Here is a 24,437-nt window from a genome sequence, read left to right as displayed (position 1 = left end):
AATCAAGAACAATGTGTTATAGCATTATCCTGAATGTTTTAAAATTTTATGTAAATGTTATTGTATTTTGTCATACTGTAATTTCTTTTTGCTCAACTTATTCTTTTCAGATTTCACATGATCACATAGCTCTAGTTCAGTCATTTAAACTGCTGTAGAGCATTCCACCCTCTGAATTCACAAGATGTTTTCATTTTCCTGTTGGTAGGCATTTAAGTTGTTTCTAATGTGTTTTTACTATTACAGTGATGCTATGAACACTATTCTACATGCCTCTTTGTGCACATGGGCCAGTTTTTCTTAGTGTAGGATACTCACCTTCAATTATATTACCTATTGCTAAACTGCTCTCCATTAAAGTTTACTGATTTACTCTACAATAATAGTGAATGAGAGTTCCCTATTGCTCTACATCTTTACTTATTCAAATTATCAATTAAAAACAAAATAGTAGCAATTGTTTTCAAATGGATACCTCTCTTATCTGTAATCGTTTTCAATGAAATCTGTCATTTGTATACAGGATAAATATATAAATGTCTTACCAGAATAAAAAGAAAAGTTTAGAAAAACATACATATTTACTAGTAAGTATAAGCATTTTCTTATGCATACTTTTGGGCATGTGAAAGTTACAAATTATGTTTATATTAATAAAATCCTCCAATCCACAGAACTACTTGTTATAACAGTCAACACAATATATTAAAAACTTTATTTCATTAAAAAAACAGGCAAATAGATCAATGGAACAGAACAGAAAGCCCAGAAATAGACCCACACAAATATAATCAACTGATATTTGACAAAGTAGCAAAGGCAATTCAATGCAGAAAGGATAGTCTTCTCAAGAAATAGTGGTGGAACAGCTGGACATCCACATGCAAAAATGTGAATCTAAACACAGGCCTTAAGCTTTCACAAAAAGTTGGTTCAAACTAAAGGTGTTCATCATGACCATAAACATGGCATCTCTAATTCTGGAGAGTTGTCACGAGGAGTACTACAGATTTTTAATGTCTCTAAGTCCCCACATAAAACAGACAGTTAAACTAAAGGGCAAAACCCAAAACCTACGGACAACTAGATGAAGATTAAAAGAAAGAGAACATTACATGTAGTGGTAGTAATAGCATGATTATCTTGAAACTGTTAAGTGTGTACTGTGGGTTAAAGTAAATGAGAAATTATGGGATATTCCTATTCATCCGTGTCCCTACAAACTAGGATTTTTGATACAGAAAGAAGGAGATATAAATGTAATACAGAAGAGGTTAAATTAAAAACTCTGTAGTCCTGAATTTGAGTTGTAAGTGTTGGCACAGACTCATTACGAATATGTATATGTATAAAATCTCCAACTCTTTCTACTGAAGAAACCTAGAAACAATAATCAACCCAAAAACAACAGCCTAATATCCCTAACACCCTGACTCAGGCGTAAAATACCATTTTCCATTAAAAAGGAAACCACAGTGTCTTGGAGAAATGACTAATTCCAGGTGTGGGGCAGAAAATATACAAGATAAACAAGGAATATACTATCACACCAGATAGCAGAGAAGCTACCCAAGACTGCTGAGGCCATACAAAAAGAACAGCCAACCTGAAGAGCCTCCCACTGGCCTAAGATGGGACAATCTGAGCTTCCAAAGGATAACAATTATAATTTAGGACCCCATCAAATCAAATGTATTAAAATTCATGAATTAATAATGCTATTTTAAAAACAAAAGCTAACAGGGCACCTTCAGAAAGTACTAGAGAATCAATTCATTATCTCAAAAACTGGTAAATAGAAAATAACCAGACATTTGTCCTGTTTACCCTATACAAGTACAACCATTGGGAAACACATAGGAGTTGAGTGGAAGTGTCTCTTTATAGAAGTATCCCAAGTAATCAATGAAAAATAAATAATATAATTATAATATTACCATTTTGCAACCCTAATGAATTAATGGATCTAGGCATTGAACATTGAATAGCTGCTAACATCAAAAAAGAGAAAGAACTGAGAGAAAATATGAAATTATGTGCCTCCTGACGAAAGACACACCATCTCATATAGTCTTGCCAAAACTGACTACTAACTTGAGGAATTTTCAAATAACAGAGAAACATATTGAACCAAACATGAATATGCAAGCAATAAAATCCAGACTGTGGGACACTACGGTTTCAACAGACAAATTTTACAGAAAAAGAAAGGATGGATGGGGGACTTCTACATTAAAAGAGATTTAAGATATACATTAAAATGTCTTAAATGGCTAATATTAAACTATGGTTTCTGGGGATGCACACTCGGTGATAAAAGCTATATGGGTATACAAGAAAGTGATAAAAAGTCATGATAGTAGTTACTTTGGAGGACAGGGAAGAGGTTAAGATCATGACAGAGCACATGGAGGTACTTCTGGGTGCCTGCACAGTTCTATTTCCTCACTTGGGTGGTGGTTTCAGGAGTGTTTCCTTTGTAATAGCTCATTAAACTATGCATTTATTTTGTGTGGTTTTATGTGTGCTTTATTTTATAATAAAGAGGTTTCTTTAAAAATTGCCATCCCTAAAGGAGAATATCTTTGTCACTGGTTGAAAGCTAACACAGTATATGCATTTTTGGGGAAGACAGGTTTCTTAAGTATTTTGCCTTTACAGTTGGATGCATTTATAATGCCTTCTGAATGCCTATTGTGTCAAATTACATTAATAGTTGGTTACATTATTACTTTCCCATAAGTTACTGCTCCTGAAAAATCCCTGGAAAACTAGTTTTTTCTTCTTATGGGAAAATTGTTTTCATAATGTTATGTTTCCCTGACAACATATTTTAAGGTTTAATAGCTCTGCTTATATATTTTTGGTTAATTTGGTAAACAAATTCAAGGACCTGTTCTGAGTAAGAGATCATGAAATTACCACCATACTCAGAAAGCATTATCAAGTCTACACATCTGAAAAGTTAAAGTACCTGCTTAGATACTAAAGGGCAGAATAAGTTGCCATCACGTGATTGATACTGGTTCACATTACTGATAAAAGTTGGTTCAAGCTGAAGGTATTTGTTGACAAATGAATTATGTGACAAAGCAAATGAATAAAATACTAGTTCTAGGAGGATGGTAATAACTTTCCAAAAAGAAATATTCAAAGTATGTGGAGATTAATGAGGGATAAGATGGCCAACTAGACACAGCCAGGATGTACCTCTACCACTGAGAGAGACGAAAATATTGAGTAAGCCAAGGTACTTGGAACAGATCTTCGGAGAAAAAACACTGACATTCAATAGAGAGGGATATAGACACGAAGCTGAAGATGGAAGAAACTAGGAACCCTGCATAGGATTGCTGAGCACCAGGACAGCAGTCCTGGCCCTGAACAGCTCCTAAGGAAGGGGTGAGTGAAGTGATGGCAGGGGAACGCTCTCTCGCCGCTTACCTCTGGGATTCTAGCTACAAGAGATCCCACAACCCCCATACACGTTTGAATTGGCAGGGGTATCTGCCCAGAGAGTAAGCAGAGACAAAGCTTCAGCCAGCATGGAGCCCAGGGAGGCGCGCGGTGTGTGTTGGGGGCGGGGGTGGGGGAGGGGGTGTGCGTCAGCCCTTGTAAGTGGGGCAGCTGCAGCAAAATGTGGTCATAGGTTCTCCATTTTCCTCCAGGTAGTTCTATCCCCCAACTGACCACTGAGCCAGGAGAGAAGAGGACTGTCTTTCTCATAAGACTGAGGCATGACTGTTCTTCACACCCTCGTTGTCCACCAGCCCCTCCCAAGGCCCCGCTTGGCCACTCCTGCAAGAGTGTGTACAAAGCACAGCCTCCACTGCCCAGCCTGAGTGCTTTGCTGGTGGCCTTGGAGCACTTTGCCCCAATATGGCCGGTACCCAAACCAGGGGCCAGAGAGCGAAGCTGCAGGCCCAGTCCCAATCCCCCAGGGTTACAGCACACAGCTCAGGGGAGCCAAGCTGAGATCTGTGGCCAGCATGTAAGCGGGGGAAGAGCTCCCACTTTCAGAACACTCAGAAGAGTGAAACATGGGTATTCGTGGGCTGGTGTGGGCCTGGGGCATGCCTCCCTCCACAGGGTTATCTGGGAAGGGTATAGCCTGTCTGCCAGCCACAGCCCCTATCTAAGAAAGCCTGAGGCCTAGAATACCTAACAAAGGTATTGGGCGCGGTGCGAGTGATCGGAGGGGGATCCCCAAGGCCCGGGAATGGATCTGGCGAGGGGCTTATCTTTCCCCCTACACCACAGAGATGCTGCGAATGTGCTGAAATACAAGAGCCACGTGGCTAAGAACTTATCTGCCAGTCATTACTCTTAAGCGCCATCTGCTGGATTGCAGCCTAAATTACAACACAAAAAATACTCTTCCAGTATACATAGCTTGTGAAACCGAGAGCAAGAATCTAGCCACACATGAAGATCCTGTGCAGACACTTGGCCTTCTGAAAGCATCCAGAAACAAACCCTATTGACTATACTCAACGTGAACCACAGTTAAAAACTCAAGGGAAATAAATTATATAAAAACAAAAAGCCCCATTCAACGACAGCAAATCCAAAAAGACAATACCAGCCCGCTCAGATGAGAAAGGATCCGCGCAAGAACTTTGGTGATTCAAAAGTCAGAGCGTCCCCCTACCTCCAAACAAGTGCACTAGCTCCCTAGCAACAGTTCTTTACCAGATTGAAGCAACAGAAATGGCAGACATAGAATTCAGAATCTGGGTGGCAATGAAGCTCATCAAGATTCAGCAGAAAGTTGAAACCCAATAGAACCCAGTGAATCCAGTAAAATGATTCAAGAGTAGAAAGATGAAACAGCCATTTTAAGAAACAACCAAACTCAACTTCCGAAACTGAAAAATTCACTACAAGAATTTCAAAATACAATTGGAAGCATTAACAACATAATAGACTAAACTAGGAAAAGAATCTCAGAACTCAAAGACCAGTTCAAATCAACTCAGTAAGACAAACAATTTTTAAAAGAATTTTTAAAAATGAGTAAAACCTCTACAAAATATGGGATTATGTAAAGAAATCAAACCTATGACTCATTGGCATTTCTCAGAGGGAAGAAGAGAGAGTAAGCAACTTGGAAAACATATTTGAGAATACAGTCCAAGAAAACATCCCCAATCTCCCTAGAGAGACTGATATGCAAATTCAAGAAATACAGAGAACCCATGCAAGATACTATAAAAGACAACCATCCCCAAGGCACATACTCTTCAGATTGCCCAAAGTCAACATCAAAGAAAAAATCTTAATGGGGGCTAGACAGAAGGGTCAGGTCATTTACAAAGGGAACTACGTCAGGCTAGCAACAGACCTCTCAGCAGAAACTTAAAAGGCAAAAGAGGAGGCCGGGCATGGTGGCTCACGCCTGTAATCCCAGCACTCTTGGGAGGCCGAGGCAGGCAGATCATGAGGTCAGGAGTTCGAGACCAGCCTGGCCAATATGGTGAAACCCCATTTCTACTAAAAAATACAAAAATTAGCTGGGCGTGGTGGCGCGCACCTGTAGTCCCAGCTACTCAGGAGTCTGAGGCAGGGGAATCGCTTGAACCCAGTTTAAGCGGAGGTTGCAGTGAGCCAAGATCACATCACTGCACTCCAGCCTAGGTGACAGAGTGAGACTCTGTCTCAAAAAAAAACAAAACAAAACAAATGGCAGAAGAAATAGGTTAGGGGCCTATTTTCAGCACCTTTAAAGAAAAGAAATTCCAACCAAGAATTTCATATCTCACCAAACTAAGCTTCATAAGTGAAGAAGAAATAAAATCCTTTTCAAACAAGTAATGCTAAGGGAATTCATTACCAGTACACCAGCCTTACAAGAGGTCCTTAAGGGAGTGCTAAGCATAGAAACAAAAGAACAATACCTGCTACCACAAAAACACAAGCAAGCACATAGCCCACAAATACTATAAAGCAACTACACATCAAAAGCAACTAAACATCATCTACAAAACAACCAGCTAGTAACACAATGACAGCATCAAAATCTCACATATCAGTATTAACTTTGAATGTAAATGGTCCTGACATCCCACTTAAAAGGCATGGAGTTGCAAGTTGAATAAAAAGACAAGGTCCAAGTGTTTATTGTCTTTAAGAGAGCCAATTCACATTTAACAACACCCACAAGCTCAAACTAAGGAGAAAGATCTATGAAAGGGGAAAGAAACTATGGAGAAAGATCTATCATGCAAACAGAAATCAAAAGAGAGCCGGGGCCACTATTCTTACATCAGATAAAACAGACTTTAACAATAGTCGAGAAGGACAAAGAAGGGTATTACATAATAATAATAAAAAAAGGTTCGATTCAACAAGATGATCTAACTATCCTAAATATATATGCATCCAACACTGGAGCACCCACATTCATAAAACAAATTCTTCTTGACCTATGTGAAAGACTTAGCCGCACAATAATAGAGAGACTTCAACAACCCACTGATAGCATGTGACAGATCATCAAGGCAGAAAATTAAAAATGAAGTTCTGGACTAAATTGCAACACTTGACCAATTGGACCTGATAGACATATAAGAGAATACTCCACCCAATAACCACAGAACATACATTCTTCTCATCTGCACAAGGGACACACTGAAAAACTGACAACCTCCTTAGCCATAAAGCAAGTATCAATAAATTTTTTTAAAAATCAAAATCATACCAACTATACACTTGGACTACATTGCAATACAAATAGAAATCAATATCAAAAGTTCTCCCAAAACCACAAAATTACATGGAAATTAAACAACTTACTCCTGAATGACTTTTGAGTAAACAATGAAATTAAGGCAGAAATTTTAAAATTTTTGAAATTAACGAAAACAGAGACACAACATACAAAATCTCTGGGTGAAAGGAGTGTTAAGAGGAAAATTTCCTGCAGTAAATGCCTACATCACGAAGTTAGAAAGCTCTCAAATTAACAATCTAACATTGCACCTAGAGGAACTAGTAAAAAAATAACAAATGAACCCCAAAGGTAGCAATAGAAAAGAAAGCCAAAATCAGAGAACCGAACAAAATTGAAACACAAAAATCCATACAAAAGATCAATGAGACCAAAAGTTGTTTTCTGAGAGAATAAACAAGATTAATAGAGTGCTAGCTAGATTAATAAGACAAAAAGAAAGAAGATCCAAATAAGCAGAATCAGAAGTGACAAAGATGACATTACAACTGATCCCAGAGGAATGCAAAAGATCCTTAGAGACTATTATGAACATCACCATGCATAAAACTTAGAAAATCTGTAGGAAATAGATACATTCCTGGAAACACACAACCCCTCAAGATTGAACCAGAAAGAAAGTGAAAACCTGAACAGACCAATAATGTGTTCCGAAATTGAATCAGTAATAAAAATCCTACCAACCAAAAAAAGCCTTGGACTAGATGGATTCACAGCCAAATTCTACCAGACGTAAAAAAAAGAACTGGTACCAATCCTATTGAAACTATTCCCCCCCCCCAAAAAAAAAATCGAGGAGGAGGGACTCCTCCCTAACTCATTCTACGAAGCCAGCATCATCCTGATACCAAAATCTGGCAGAGACACAACAAAAAAAGAAAACTTCAGGCCAATATCCCTGATGAACACAGATGCAAAAATCCTCAACAAAACACTAGAAAACCAAATCCAGCAGCACATCAAAAAGTTAATTCACCACAATCAAGTAGGTTTTATCGCTGGGATGCAAGGTTGGTTCAACACACACAAATCGATAAATGTGATTTATCACATAAACAGAACTAAAGACAAAACCACATGATTACCTCAATAGATGCAGAAAAGGCTTTCAATAAAATCCAACATCCTTTCACAACACCCAACAAACTCGGTATCGAAGGAACATACCTCAACATAATAAAAGCCATCTATTTCAAACCCACAGCCAACATCATACTGAATGAGCAAAAGTTGGGAGCATTCTCCTTGAAAACTGGAACAAGACAAGGATGCCCACTCTCACCACTCCTGTTCAATATAGTACTGGAAGTCCTTGCCAGGGTAATCACGCAAGATTTTTCTACACCAGTAATGTCCAAATCAAGATTGCAATCCCATTCACAATAGCCACAAAAAGAATAAAATGCCTAAGAAGACAGCTAACAAGGGAGGTAAAAGATCTCTGCAATAAGAACTACGAAATACTGCTGAAAGAAATCAGAGACAACACAAATAAATGGAAAAACATTCCATGCTCAGAGATTGGAAGAATCATTCTTGTTAAAATGGCCATAATGCCCAAAGCAACCTAGAGATGGAACAGAATAGAGAACCCAGAAAAAAAGTCACACACCTACAACCATCTTGATCTTCAACAAACTTGACAAAAATAAGCAATGGGGAAAACACTCCCTATTCAATAAATAGTGTTAGGATAGCTGGCTATTCATGTGCAGAAGAATGAAACTGGAACCCCTCCTATCAGCATAAACAAAAATTAATTCACGATTAAATTAAACAAAAATTAATTCACTTAAAAAACTTAAATGTAAGACCTCAAACTATAAATATCCTACAACGAAACCTAGGAAACACCCTTCTCAATATCAGTCTTAGCAAAGAATTTATGGTAAAGTCCTCAAAAGCAAATACAAGAAAAACACAAATTAAGCGGGGCCTAATTAAACTAAAGAGCTTCTACACAGCAAGAAACACTATAAAGAGAGTAAACAGACAACCTACAGAATGAGAGAAAATATTTGTAAACTGTGCATCCAACAAAGGTCTAATACATAGGATCTATAAGGAACATAAACAAATCAAGAAGCAAAAAACAAATGACCTCTATAAAAAGCGGGCAAAGGACATGAATTTCTCAAAAGAAGACATACAAATCGCCAACAAACATATGAAAGAATGCTCATAATCACTAATCATCAGAGAAATGCAAATCAAAACCAAAATGAGATACCATCTCACACCAGTCAGAGTGGCTTTTGTTAAAAGTCAAAAAATAACAGAAATTGGTGACGCTGCAGAAAAAAAGGGATACTTACACACTGTTGGTGGGTATGTAAATTAGTCCAGCCACTGTGGAGTGCAGTCTGGAAATTTCTCAAAGAACTAAGAGTTGAACTACCATTCGACCTAGCCATCCTATTACTGGGTATACACTGAAAAGAAAATAAATCATTCTACCAAAAGGACGTGTGCACCTGTAAATTCACTGCAGTGCTATTCACAATAGCAAAAACATGGAATCCACCCAGGTGCCCATCGAATGGTGGACTGGATAAAGAAAATGTGATACACACACACACACACACACACACACACACACACACACACACACACCATGAAATACTATGCAGCCATAAAAAAGAATAAAAGTATGTCCTTTCTAGCAACAGGGATACAGCTGGAGGCCATTATCCTAAGTGAATTAATGCAGGAACAGAAAGGTAAATACAACAGTTCTCACTTATAAGTGGGAGCTAAACACTGGGTATACATGGACATAAAGAGGGAAACAATATACAGTGGGGACTAATAGTAGAGCAGGGAGAGATGGAGGAGGACAAGGACTAAAAAACTACCTACTGGGTACTATGCTCACTACCTGGGTGATGGTTTCGATCATACCCCAAACCACAGCAACCTGCAATATACCTTTGTTAACAAGCCTGCACAAGTACCTCCCAATTCTAAAATAAGTTGAAAAATAAAAGAAAGAGTATGTGGAAATTCAAATGAAAACAACTACCATGTTATATGTGATGATCTACATATAGAACATTAAAATATATTAATATTTTTAAATGAATTTACTGATAAAATTTTTTTCTGTACTATTTACTGTATATTTTTCAAAAGAATTTTTTCTTAGACTACATAATTCTCTCTGTTCTGTTCTTCTAATTAAGATATGGACTGTTGGGCTGGGCGTGGTGGCTCACACCTGTAATCCCAGCACTTTGGGAGGCCGAGGCGGGCAGATCATGAGGTCAAGAGATCGAGACCATCTTGGCCAACATGTTGAAACCCTGTCTCTACTAAAAATACAAAAACTATCTGGGCATGGTGGTGCATGCCTGTAGTCTCAGCTACTTGGGAGGCTGGGGCAGGATAATCACTTGAACCCGGGAGGCGGAGATTGCAGTGAGCTGAGATTGCGCCACTGGACTCCAGCCTGGTGACAGAGCGAGACTACGTCTAAAATATATGTGTGGACTGTTGTTTAGAGTTCTGTGGTGTGAAATTAGACCAGCAGTTTTCTAATATCCATAAAATAATTTTAAAATGTTTCTCCTCTGAAAGTCACATAATTCAGTCACAGAGAGCTTATTTCTATGTTTCCTTTGTTTTGTTTTGTTTTCAGCTGCTTGGTAAGCCAATTTTCTACTTAGAATCTACTGTTAAAACTCTCATTTGGTTCAGTATGGGGGCTTTATCCTTTTCATGGTCTGTTATGTAAAAAAAGATGGCTTAAAAAACATTTTTTTTAAGTTTGCTGTATAGCAGTGGTTCTCAACTTGGATGCCCACGAGAATCGCCTAGGGAACCTGTAAAAGATACTGATACTCCCTCCCCTCCAGAGATTCTGATGTAACTGGTCTGGGTGGGCCTCTTTTAAAAGCTCTGTAGGTGATCTTAATGTGTTGTCAAAGCTAGGAACTACTGCTCTAGGATCCTGCCATTGTCCAAATAAAAGCTTATCTTTTCTGATAGAACCTAGATGATAAATGCTTTTTAAAAATTCTATAGTTCAGTAGATCCAATGATTAAATTTCTTCTCTACAAGGCTGTTTTCTTTTTTTAGTTTGAATTTTGGGGTTTACGAGCATATTGTATCTTTATTCTGATGATTAGTCCAAGAAGTCCCTTGGCTGCTACTGAAAAAAAAAATTAAAGGAATATGCCTGAATACTACTTTAATAGACTGGTACTTTTGGTTCACGATATTCTAAAAAAAATTCTATACTTCGTATTTAAAGATTATGTCTTCACACACACACACACACAAGAAAAACAATTAATGCCCTAGAAATTTCTTCTACAAGATTATACTTTTTGCATAATGACTTTCACATGAAGCTCTAAAAAAGAAATCTTTACAAATTTTTCCAGTTGCTAGAATACCTAAAAGGGCCAATTCCTAAAACAAAAGCTCTTGAGAAAAAAATGAATTATATATCTTAATAAGACCAAAAGGGAGGAAATTATACAATCAGTGGTGAATAAAGAATCATGTAGAAATTTGCATACAACTTTATGAAAAAATATTCAAATGCATAAAATGAATAATTTTCTAGAAACACCAATTGTGGGAAAAAAAGGAAAAAAACAACCCTTTAAAAATGGAATCAGTAATGAAAAAAAATCTACCCTCCTTAAAAGACGTCACACCCAGGAAGTTTTACAGGTAAGTTTTATCAAACTTTCAAGTATCAATTCCTTTTGGTACTGTTACAGAGAGGAGAAAAGGAAAAAGCTAGCCAAATCGTTCCACAGAGCTAATAATATCAACTCTAGAAAGGTTAGATAAGAAAGGATAATTTTAAAAAGTAAAATTGTGTGCCAAGCTCATATTTAAGCACATTGGGAAGCCTCTTCAATCTTCCCTACTTAACATCTCTCTAAGTAGAATTGATCACCACTTTCTGTTGGGTCCCACTATAGCCTACACATACTCTACCCACAGCACCATTAACACTTTAATGCACTTACACATTTTCATATTTGTCTCTTATTGGCAGACACTAAGATCCTTGAAGGCAGGGACAGTTTCTTATTCATATCCCCTGGTATGAAATACAGTGTTTTTCATACCAGGGGATATGTAGTTGCTAAATGACATGGCTATTTCAAGTAGAAATACCATTAATGTGCACATGCAGAGGTAGGAAATAATGAGTCAGCAAGTAAATTCATTTCACTAAGACATGGTTTATGTAAGGAAACAACACTGGAAAGGTAGGCCAAGGGCAATCAGGGTGGGTTTTTTAGTGCTGAGGCTGAGTTTGGTTTTAGCATCTACAGAAGACTTTTAAGCAGGCAATGTCTAAATCAGATCTGTGCTTCAGGATCCATAGAAGCACTTTTTAGACCTGTTAGAGACCTCGAGGTGACCTAACTGAATTAAATCAATCCTTTTAAAAATAAGAAAACTAAAGTCAGATAGGGTAGGTGATCTACTCAAAGGCACAGAACACAGAATTAGCTAGAAGCAGGCAGAAGCTTAGAGTATTCATCTTATCTCGAATACTAATTCTGGGAAATACTCCTTAAAGTCTAAAAGATAACTGATTTAGAGGCAAATATAGGAACATACTATTTTACCTACATAAGAAAGTGGGGGAGAGGGAGCTTTTTTTACAGCTATAATACAACAAAACAGAGAATTCTGTAACCAAAGTACTAGTACAAACTGAAAATATACATAGGTTCACATATATGAATGAATGATCAAACCATTATCATGAATTGATAGAGGATACTGTCCTCACCTCATAACCTATAGCTCTCCTTAAATATCCTTGCGCCAAATGCGGTCTGGCACGACAGGGCCTTACACAATATAGGCATTTAACTAATGTTTGTTAACTGACTGAAGTCTGAAGAGAGTAATTGGTAATAAAAGCTTTCACAGGCATGATATCATGAGTAAACAGTAATAATAGAACTAATAATGATAATAACAAGAGTCATAACAGTGAACAGTGATTCAGGGCTTACTATACATTGATATTGCTCTAAATGCATGTATTAACTCATTTATCATCATGAACTGTATTTTTCAAATAATGAAACTATAGCACATACAAGTTAGTAACTTGGTCAAGGACAGGAAGCTACATAGTGGCAGAGCTAGCATTGGAACCTGGAAGCCTGGACTCTTAATTACTACACTATTCTAGCCAGCCCTGGAATTGTCTGGGTATCTTCTAGATATGATACTTTTTGAATATTTGAAAAACATAAATTATAGGTAAAAAATATTCACATTTATTTCAGAATAGAAAATCTAATAATTCTATTTTATTTACACTTTATTAAAATGTACATATTTGTTTTAGATTTACCTCTAGTCTTCCTTGAGCATAACCCAGGAGGAGTAGATTGGCTCTGTCCTTCTCAGAAGAAATGGGGGCCCAAGGCCAAGCATCATCGTTGACCAGTGGCCACCAGCAAACAACTCTATCATGAACACAGTTGATAGCTAGATGTCGCTCTGTTGTCTTGTTTATTGGGCCAGGTATTTCATAATAGAAAATCTAACAATTTTAAAAAAGCATACATGAAACATTTCTTTTAAAAGATGCAAAATCCTCAAGTATTACAAAAATTAAAGCATCTGGAAATGTAGTTACATGCAAGTAAATATGCATGTTAAACATGTGCGTAAGAAGGTGTCAGAATTTACCAAATTCTTCTGACACATATATAAAAAAGACATATGTTCAAAATTCTCCCCATTTTTAGCGAAGGAAGGAAAAGGAGAAATGTGAGCTAGGAAGGAATTGAATGTAGCAATTCCAATCAATACCAAAATGTACAGTCATGGTTGCCTGACAGCATCGACCTACACATAGGATTTAGGACCAGCTGTATAAAATGACAAGTTCAGTACTGCTGACCAAGAGAGTCTCACTACTGTTTAAGACATAACGTGTTAACAATGACTGACAACAAAAAAAGGAAAAACAACTTGAGGCAAATATCTCTTTAAAGAATATATGCGACGTATACACATATATTCTGCATAAAAGGGATAAGCCACAGCATCATGCATAAAAGTTTATGCAGCTTCTGAGAATTATGCTTCTCTTTCTTAGGCAGGATTTGTAGAATTTATTATTCAAACTATGTTATTTTGGAACATGGTTATTTGAAAACATAAGCACGGCACCATCTGTGTGACACATGCCAAGGAAATATAGATTGCACCGTATTTCTGCTTAAGGAATTAATGGAAGGTTGATAGCTTGGAAGAAAAAAAAAAACTATCTTGCCATTGCTGGTCAGCAATAATCGAACCACTTTCTGGGGATTAAGCGCATGGCTAAGCCTACTGGACCAGACACTAGCAAAGGGCAGGGGGTCTTCTTATCAGAGAAATGCTTCTGGAGCCAGTCTCACTACATGACAGATTGCTTTCATATTCCTGTCTGCAAGGCAACAAAGGATGGCAGTAATGCGATAATGCCAGAGTGCAACGGGTGTTAAGAACCCGTTGCATTTATGTATTGTATTTAGTAAATAATCAGGCTCATCCAAATTGTGATCTCACCACTCAACCAAGGCCATTAAAACCAAGGTTAATGCTTTAATAATCCTCTGCTATTTTTTTTCAATATGGTCAAAAGGAACCCTTTTCTATTTGCATGGCCATAATATTATTGACCTCTTCATCCTCTGAATGCACATCAAAAGGAACTGAAATCAAAGTAATTACCAGTGTTGTTCTCTCATGGTAAACATTTAACTCCTCACAGTGTCCCTTCACTGTTAAATAAATTGAATTGGATTTTTTTCAGATGTAGACAGGAAAACTTGTTAAAGGTCAATAGTTTAAGGATGTTTACTCTGCAATTTTCTTTGCCAAAATTATGTCAATCTGAAAGAATTAAACTATGGTACAGCTGTAAAGAAAAGCAAAAGTACAATACTCTATACCACTTCCTTGTTTTAAAATCCAAATGGGCAATGACAGACAACACAGATGTACTTTATGCTATTAAGTGTAATTTCTTATATTTAAGCTCTCAATATCATTAAGTCTTCTTATTTGAGAGAAATACCACGATGAAATTGCTAAGTACTTAAAAATACACATACATTATTTTGATGTCTGATTTGCTGCATAAGTGTGTTACCTATGAATTTCTAGATGAGGAAATTGAGTCACAATGAGTGACTGACATTTTCAGTTGTCACATAATGCAAATCACTTACGTTATGAAATGTTAGGAAATTTCATGTTTCCTATGAGTTTAATATTATCAGTATTCTGTCATGATGACCAAGAGGGAATGTAAAATAAACAAATTTCTTAAAATATCCTTCCAATGGACAAATAGCAGATTTGACTAAGTATTAAAAATATACATTTTAAATATTAAACCAGGAAATGAAATTAATGAGCTTTCCAAAGGGGAACAGATTACTTCTCTAATGTATAGGAATGACATGGAGTGCCAATGTTCCTATTTTCCTAAATCCAAAGGCATATTCGAATAAGCAAGTAAGTAATTCCCTTACTTAAGGTTTAAGGACCCAAACACTAGATGTCTTTTCCTCATCTTTTCATAAGAAAAGATGACATCTTGACAGTTTCTCTCTGTTCTCAGGTAGCTACTACTCTTCAGTTGAGAAGATTTTATCAAGCTATCACACCTAAGATAAAGAAACTAGTCATCCAGAATTTTATATATACCTACTTTAAATGGTTTGAGTTAATGCACACTGGTGCATTTTAAAGACCGATCAATTTTAGTAAATAAACAGTATTTCAAGTAAATCTGAAGTTAGCCATTCTAGAACTAACATCCCTTTAAGAATGCTAATACCATTTTTGTTTTGGCTAACCAAATATAATAAGTAGCACTAATTTCCAGTTTTAAAAAAATCTATATTAAGGTTTTATAGAAGTTTCACAAAGCTGGCAAACGAAACTAGATGGTAGTTTATCACCACAATGAAAAACTCATTTATTTTATTCCACATTAAAAATCTTTTTTTAAGAATAAATGTTTCTACTAAATAAAACTAAGTCCTCCCATGCTACCACCACCTCATTCATAAGTAATAATCCCAAAGGGCAAAAGGTTAGGTTAAATACTACTTTGCCAAAAACACACACACATTTCAAGCTACAGAGCTAGCTTCCCAAACTCTTTGCTCTTGCTACAGATGCTCTAGGTATGGCATAAGTGTGCATCTTTTTTAAGGAAGCTGTATATCAGCTCTGTTCCCAGTGAACAGTGAACTGTCTCAAATCCACATCATAGAGGTTGGATCAATCTTGCAAACACAAGTCACTGTTGAAAAGAGGCCTTGAACTGAAACAGCCTGGAAAATGTATTACTCATCCTAGCAGAGAATATGCCTTCCCAGCAGTTAAAATGTAATGTGGCAAAACTCAAATTAAACACATCACTTAAAATAAAAATTCTGCCTTAATAGATGTAAAGCTCCTGATACAGGAAGGAAACAAATTACCCGGAATTAGTGAAGGGTGAGATACTAACACATGAAGATTTCTTTTTGCATTTTGTCCAGTTATAGCTGGAGGGGGAGGGTTCTTCCCCCTCCTTGTTTATTACACTTTTCTATTAACCTTTCAAAGTGCCTTCATCTTTCTTTCTTTTCTTGTGAAGTGGAAAGTATCCTACCCTAGAAAGCTATCCTACCCTAGAAAGATGATATGGGGTCTTAGGGGAAAATGAGAATGGTATATATACTACCACTAGCACGAAAACCATTTTCAAAAGTGTAACTTGCCTCTATTATCTGTCTTTGACGTCTATAAATACTATATAAATTGCTCCAAACGTGCCATTGTTAGACAACCCCCCATAGTGAGAGTATAAAAGAAAACTTAGGATGGCCACTGTTTACAGTTAATTAAGCTTAATCCTGTAATATTTCCAGTTTTTCTGAAATCCAGAAATGTTGAAGAATAATGAGCAGAATACCAACTTATGTGATACTCTCACATACCTTAATAATTAATAATATGACTATATAAATCAAAATCTCTACCTTATAATCCAAGGCTGAGAGTTTTTCCAGTCTTTTGTTTACATCAGAAGAATCCATCTTCTTGGTAAACTGAATAAAACATAGTTTGTTTTGTGCCAAAAATGATAAGATGATAAAACTGTCTGTGAGAAGAGCTAAAAAACATAATTAGATAATACCAAGTTAGAATAAAATAATGAATAGATTTTTCCACTGATATGTTACAAAAAGCTATTTTCAAACATACATATTAACTGAAATCACTAGTCTCTTGAATATCATTATAGCATTTTATAAAAATATTAAAGATATTAGGAATAAACAATAATTGTCAATCTAATCATATGTGATGTTTTTTTCCTGTGACTATTTCAATATACACTGATATTTGGGGACCACCAATGGATGAGATGTATTTAGAAACAGGGCTATAAAGGTATTTTAAGAAAATTATTTCACACCTGAATGTAGAGATGAAAACATTCCATTTTATTTGTGCTAAGAGTTTAATCCTATGTTTATATGATAGAAACCATCTGAGGATAAAGTGGATTTATTAGGGGATACTGATCAGTGTTCTCTACCAGTCTATTTATTTAAAAAATTTTCATCAGTGAATCTTCTTTTAGGGGTATACAAGCTGGATGAAATAAAGCATATTATGACCAATATGTACATTACATAAATTAATATCTAATAATGAAAATTAGCACAATATTTCTACAGCTTTGTCACCAAAGCACACAAGTAGGTAAATAACTAATATTTGTGGATTATATAAAGGGCTATTAATGTTACATAAAATTATTGATAAAAACATGTTACAGGAATTTGAGAAATGTTTTGCATTGTTCCTAGCATAAAGAAATTATTAAATGTTTTATACATTTTCCTTTACTTTCACACCCCTGACCATACAAACAGTGACCAACAGTGGATCTACACAATTACAAGAGAATCTGGAGAACTGCCAAGAAATCACATTGTTACCATGTTCCCATGAAAGTGTATTCTTTTGGGTACAAATAAAAGAAATACATGAAAAAGGATAACTCAGAGACACGAATTGTGCTGAAAGTTTCCTTTTAATTCTCATTGAGGAGCATCAATATAACAAAATCATCACAGCCAGTATTTTATTTGCAGTACCAATGAAGGGGTCAATTATTAGACATATGAAAATGGAACCTCTTCTACAGGGAAGCTTCCTCAGCACCTTACTCCTGTAAGGAAGGGGAAATGGCATGCTTACAATCCTACCCCCAGCTTATTACTATCAGTAATGTTGCTAATTATGGCCATCCTGCAGAGTTCTTTTCTTCAAGATGATGTGACTGTGTCTGATTTATTCAGAGGTAGCAAGTGAGAGAACACAGCAGACGGAAGATTTCTTTATTCTCACCTCTGTCCTTTCCACTAGGACATATTTCCTTTGATTACTAAATTTAAGATACCATTTTCAATCTTTCATGATAATACAATGTTTCTCAACCTTTTTACCTTGAATAAAAGAATATAATCTTTAAAAATTCAGGAGTCAGAACAGCATAGTGAAAGGAAAATGGGCTTCACAGCCCGAACCTGTATTCAAATCTTAGCTCAGTCACTTTCTAGCTATATGACTCTGGACATGTTCCTTAGTAGCTCAGCTTCGTTTCCTTATGTGTAAAAATGGAAATAACTATACCTTATACAATTGTTTTCTTGTATTAAATAGGTAGGTTAGGAACCCAGCATATAGAGCCTTTTGGTTCAATAAATGTCAGTATCCTTCCTATTCAATAACTGGCTTAATATCTTTTTCTTATGTGCTTTGTACCAATTACAGACTGATTGAGATGTCACTTAATAGGACCTGATTGTCCAATATATTAGGCATTGGTCTTTACTATTTAGAAAATATAGCCCAAAATCTCTCTAAGACTTTAGTAACAAAGAATCTTCCTATGAGAGCCAAAGCATCAATTGTGTACTGGTGGTTGTGTTGATATATTTGTGTTATTTATTCAAAATTCATTTGGAAATGAAATATATATTTGAAGTGCCAGTTATAGAGAAATAATTTTGAAAGAATGAAAACAAAACCCTATTTTGAAAAAATATTCACTTCTTTTAAGGAAAAAGTAAAAAACAACTCAGAATATAAGCTTAACAGTTGACAAGAAGAAAAAAACTTTGATATTAAATATTAGTCGAAACTTGTATTGGTCCCAGGGGGTGTAAGTACGCTATTACAAGCAATTACTTGTTGTGTTTGCAAGTCCCCAGTGGTAATAATTAGTCTACCTGTTGACACACTATTTCTCCTGCCCTACTGTTAATGTAGGCAATTGATTTGCACATGGGGGTAATTACCATCACTGATGGTGTCTGAGATGAGCTTCCCCACCAGGCTTCTGTCAATCACCACTTTCTCCAGCTGCGGCCCAGAAAGGCTTAGAGACACCAGCACACCTGAACCAAAAAGGAGCTAAAACCAGGTAAGTGGGGGAGAGAGGGAGGAAGACATGCTGTGATTTAGAATCTTTAAAAAACCTCTCTCCAAATATACAACTTATACAGATATTTTACACATGCATCTACACTACAAAATTATAAAGATTTTCTTCACTGAAAAACAATTACTGACATTGTGAGTAAAAAGAGAAAGGTGGCTAAAGCATGCAACACAATAAATGCATTGATTAAAGCTACATGCAGAAACCTAATTTAGGCCATGTTTATTAGAAATCTAATCTTCTAAATACTTAGAAAGCACATATGCAGACATAACTGCTTTGTTTTGGATTCAGAAAATGTAATGTATTCTATTATTTTGAAAAATTACTATTATAAACTAAAACATTTCTTGAGGTTTGAATAGTCATTGCTACACATTAAATATAGAAGAGATGCCACTATTACAATATAAACAGCTAATGTTATGCATTTATTTGGAAGTTAAACACTATTTACTTCTAAAAATAAAGATCTTGTCAGTCTAAAATTTTAAAATACATGTAAATCAAGGCAATTAAGTAAAATGTTAAATTTTTAAAATCATAAACAACACATATCAGAAACAATTTCACAAGGAGAAATAAAGGAATATAGTAGAGCATCCAGGCTTTATCAATATCAGTGTTCACAAAACCACTCAACAAAAGATGATTGGATATCACCATTATAATTTTATACTGCTCCTTTCCATTTGTGGCAGCATAATTCATTCATCTCCAAATGTTTAAAACTTCTGAAAGGACTATGCATATGCGTATGCTTGTTATCTATGAGATTATGAAATATCAACATTGGAAGAAATTGTTTCACCTTCAAGGCAACAGACTCAAAGCTGATGAATCATGGAATAACATATGGTATAAGAAGAAAAAAAACCAATTGTCAGTAAACTAATCACAAACATGCTAGCCAAATTCAAAGACAACTTTGATTTTAAACAAAACAGGGGAATCCCCCACCCACCTAGGCATCATGTCCCAGCTAGGGAGGATGATTCTGTGTTGAGACATATTTGGACATGTGTGAAAGATAAGCAGCATGAGGGACCAGGGTAATATAAAGACAGACCACCATTCCTCACTGCCTAACAGATTCCAGGCACATGATTCAGAAAAGAAACTGAAGAGTTGCTTTGCATTTACTGTTAGAACTCTTGTCCTAGTCACCAGAAAGCTTACCTTTATTTGAGTTAACAGATTATTCCACTTTGCGTTAATACCTCTACAGGGGCAGAGAGTTGGGGGGAGGGTACTTAATCATTTTTATGGGTTTTGGAGACTACTAAGAGAAGGCACATTTGTTTCAAGAAATTTAAAATGCTTCACAAATTAATCTCTACTGAATTACACCCAGCCCTACCACATACCTTAATGGCAAATGGTGATATTTCCCTTTTGAAGAATCCCCCCATAGCAACACAGCAGGTGGTCTTAACTCCCCAAATTCCTTCTCAGACGGGCAATTTTAGGGACATCTTTTATATCTACTTCTCCCCTTCCTCCTTTATTCAAAACATCTCTAAAATCTACCCTTTTCTATTTATTTTTATCTACTAAAGCTTTACACCTATACTCTTAAGCACTTCTTTTCCTAATTACTCATTGACTACCAGCTCCTTATGGATGTTGGCTTGGCCACATTTATCTTTGTAGTGCCAGGAATACAGTAGGTGCTCAATAAATGTTTGGAGAAAGAATCACAACTAACTCAATGGAACACCAGATAATTTGCAGTTACAAAAAAAAAAAAACTTGGTCTAATTTTCCATTTTCATATGACATGGATGTTCCTTCTGCAGCATCCCTTCAAGCATCTAGCCCATGCTTGAATATTGCCAGTGATCAGGAGCTCACTGCTTCACAGGAAAACTATTCTACCATGGGTCAGTTGTAATCAATTTAAAGATCCTTCATTCATTTTTTTAATTCACCAAAAACTGAATATTCATTATATGCCAAGCACTAAATTAAATTTAAGGACTCAAAAAGAAATCAAATATAATTCTTAAAGTAGGTTAAATAAAGTAGGTTAATAGAAAGAGGTCGAGATCAAAGCAAATAACTAATGAAGTGCTGTTACCAGTTTACCAGACCTATTATAGAAGTACATACTGGGTAGACTCAGAGTCTGACTGATAAGGAGGTGGTGACTCTTGAGATTGAGGCTGAGGATACAACTGACTCCCTACAACTTCAACAGTCACCCCAATTATTCTTCGGTAGCACCCACCTCAAATATTCAAGGATAATAACACAGTGGTTAAGAGCACAGACTCTGAAATCAGAATAAATTCAATATTGGCTACTTGTTACTAGCTGTGTGACACTGACAGTGTAATTTAACCTCTCTGTCCCTTCATTTCCTCACCTGAAAATAAACATGATAGTATCAACTTCATAGGATGAGGATTAAATAACTTTTTACAAAAAACATTTAGAATAATGCCTGGCACACAGTGTTTGCAATTATTATTATTATTCAACCATTAATTGTAGGATGCTGTCCATAGTCTCCAAATCACTGCTCCTGCCTGCAGGCATAGATTAGTTATCTAACCAATGTATGCATGCTCTTGCCTCCATGACGCTCACCCCTTTGAATCCTATATCAAATAACAAATATCCTCACTACGTTGTTAACCAACTCTGAGCACATTTGTCTTTTTAAAAACCTTGTAACCCAGGTTGGACTCAATGTTAGATATGTGACACTCAGGTGAGTTACAATTAGTAAAAAATGCAATCTTTTGTTGCCTCTCCCATTGGCTATGATTTCACAAGGATATTATCTCCAAAATATTTGCAAGTTCCTTCAGAACTCTGGAATTTAATTTTCCCAAGTGTCTAATTTCTTTTACCTTGTTTTCTGTTCTCACCACTGCTCTCATGAAATAACTCTCATATCCTAACAAAAACTGCTTTTTCTATGTATGAGCGTTTGTTATAAAATTCTTTTAAAAACCCACTTTTATGAGATGAAGAAGGAAAGTACAGCCTGTGAGAGTAAGTAAATGAGGGAACTTATGCCGGAAAAGATTCAGAGGGGTGAGTGTCATGGAGCCAAAAGCATGCATACACTGGTTAGATAACTGATCTATGCATGGAGGCAGGAGCAGTGATTTGGAGACTATGGATCCTGCCAAGTGAGGTTGGACATTCCTTCAGAATCCTTCTCAAAGAATAGGTACAGCCACTTTTTCATAAATTCACTCATTTACCCCAAAATATATATATTTAGTATATCATATGAGCCAGGCACTGTTCCAAGTGCTGAGAATACAGCAATGAACAAAACAGACAATGCCCTTGCCCTCCCTGGCCTCATGGAGCCTGCATTCAAGTGTGGACACAGATAATAAAACAAATAGTTTTAATATAATGTACAATAGCAATAAGAACTATTGAGCAAATTTAGGAGGGTGCTACTTTAAGCAAGATGGCTAATAAAGAAATAAGCCTCTCTGAGGAAATAACATTTGAATATAGACTCAAATGAAGTAAAAGAACAAGCCACATAAATATCTGGAGAAAAGGAGTTCGAGGCAGAGAGAAGAGCTAATGCAAAAACTCTGAGGTGGCAATGTGCCTAGGCTGATTGAAGAAAGCTAGGCCAGTGTGGCTGGAGGGGAGTAAGTGAAAGGGATATTCATAGAGGACGAAGTCAGAGAGGCAGTCAAGGACCAGGTTAGGTTAGACCTTGTTGATGAGAAGTTACTGAGTTTTAAGCAGCACAGAACTATAATATAATTTATGTTTTAAAGTGGGGGATCAGGGCAAGAGTGAAGCAAGGAGACCATCACAAGCCTATTGCAGTGGTTGAGGTGAGAGATGATGGCTTGGGACTAGAATGGTAATGCTGAAGGAAATGATAAGTGGGCAGACTTGAGATATATTTTAAAAAGTATCTACTAGCACTTGCTGAAAAATTGAATGTGGCACATGAGAGAAAGACTCAAAGATTTTTGGCCTGAGCAACAGTTTACTGTGATTGGGAATGCTAGAAGAAAAGCAAATTTAGACCATGGAGAATCAAGAGTTTGATTCTGACACGTTAAGTTTAAAGTATTTATGGACATACCAGTGGAGAGATCTAGTACATAATCAGAAATGTGTCTGAACTTCATGGGGGACTACAGAGGTATATCTGGGAGTCATCAACAATACAAAGGTAGTATTTAAAGCCATGGTACTGGACATGCTCTCCTTTAAAAAATGAGTGGAAAGACAGAAAGAGATCTAAGGTCTGAGCTCTGGGACATTCTGACCCAAAAGATCAGTTTAGCCCTCTTATTGAACCTGAGTTTGGACACTTGAAAGATCAAGTATGTCCACCATTTCATATTTCCAAATGTCCTATGGACTAGAGGCATCCCTGACACCAGATTTTGGAATAAGAAGGTATAAATCAATTAATAAGCTAATTAATGCATTTTTATAAAACAGCCTATGGGGAAGCATAGAGTTGCCAAATACTGGTGCCAAAAATACTCCTGGATATTGTAAAGGAGATAACTAGAGTTAGAAAAATATAGTCAAGGAAAGAATATTCCAGCCCAGACAGGAAAGTGCTATTCTCACCTCTGCCTGTTTCCCCAAAGTGGTTAGTCCTTAAGACCTCCAAAATGGAAAGGGTCTATGTAAGATTTGGTAGGACAAAAAGGAAAAAGAGCACCAAGACAGTGTCCTATTCCATTGCAAGGGGTTGGAGGGAGGATTCTGGTGGCTCAGAAAATAAAAAAGAGCAGGCAAGGTGGTAAAGGGAGGCATCTCTGAAGCAGATCTGAACTGAAAAGACCCGCAGGATGAACCAACGAGAAGGCCAGTGGTATCTCCCAACACTGTCCCAATTTGAATGTTGTTTAAATGTTGTGCAGGAGATAACTGAGGCAAATAGAAACCGAAACTCTTCTTTTTCTTTGACACCCCGCCAGACAAAAAGTACCTTCCTTATTATTCCTGCTCTGACCATATCTCTTTATGTTGCCTTTCTCATTTGCTCCTTTTCATTTTCTTCAAATAAGCTCATACTGGGAAGGTAAGCTTTCTCTTTAAGAAACTCAGAAATGATTCTCACAATCCCCAGATGGCTCTTCAAATTGGCTTCTCTTAACCCTAAAGTCTACAGTACTTAGACTGAGGATTAAATTGGAAGTGAAATGGTACTTTGAGGGAAATGAGAAAATTATATCAGATGACATCATTAATTG

The 24,437-nt window shown here is 36.4% G+C and overlaps 1 protein-coding gene across 12 annotated transcripts in view; it reads right to left on the bottom strand.

The window, feature by feature from the left end:
• WDPCP (WD repeat containing planar cell polarity effector) overlaps positions 1-24,437 on the bottom strand; it is a 730,102-nt gene that overhangs the window by 317,269 nt on the left and 388,396 nt on the right. For 10 of the 12 annotated variants that reach the window (XM_055107901.1, XM_003830886.6, XM_034953245.3 and 7 more), the window contains 3 exons: positions 19,088-19,202; positions 16,754-16,887; positions 13,072-13,263 (listed from right to left, as the gene is read on the bottom strand). In XM_055107901.1, the coding sequence (XP_054963876.1) occupies positions 13,072-13,263; positions 16,754-16,887; positions 19,088-19,202 (441 nt within the window). The remainder of the gene's footprint in view (positions 1-13,071; positions 13,264-16,753; positions 16,888-19,087; positions 19,203-24,437) is intronic. The other 2 variants (XM_034953251.3, XM_034953250.3) reach the window with 1 other exon arrangement.

Source organism: Pan paniscus, chromosome 12 (assembly GCF_029289425.2).
Source record: "Pan paniscus chromosome 12, NHGRI_mPanPan1-v2.0_pri, whole genome shotgun sequence".
Taxonomy (NCBI): domain Eukaryota; kingdom Metazoa; phylum Chordata; class Mammalia; order Primates; family Hominidae; genus Pan; species Pan paniscus.
The sequence above is the reverse complement of the archived record's forward strand: the minus strand, read 5'-3'. Positions and strand labels throughout refer to the sequence as shown.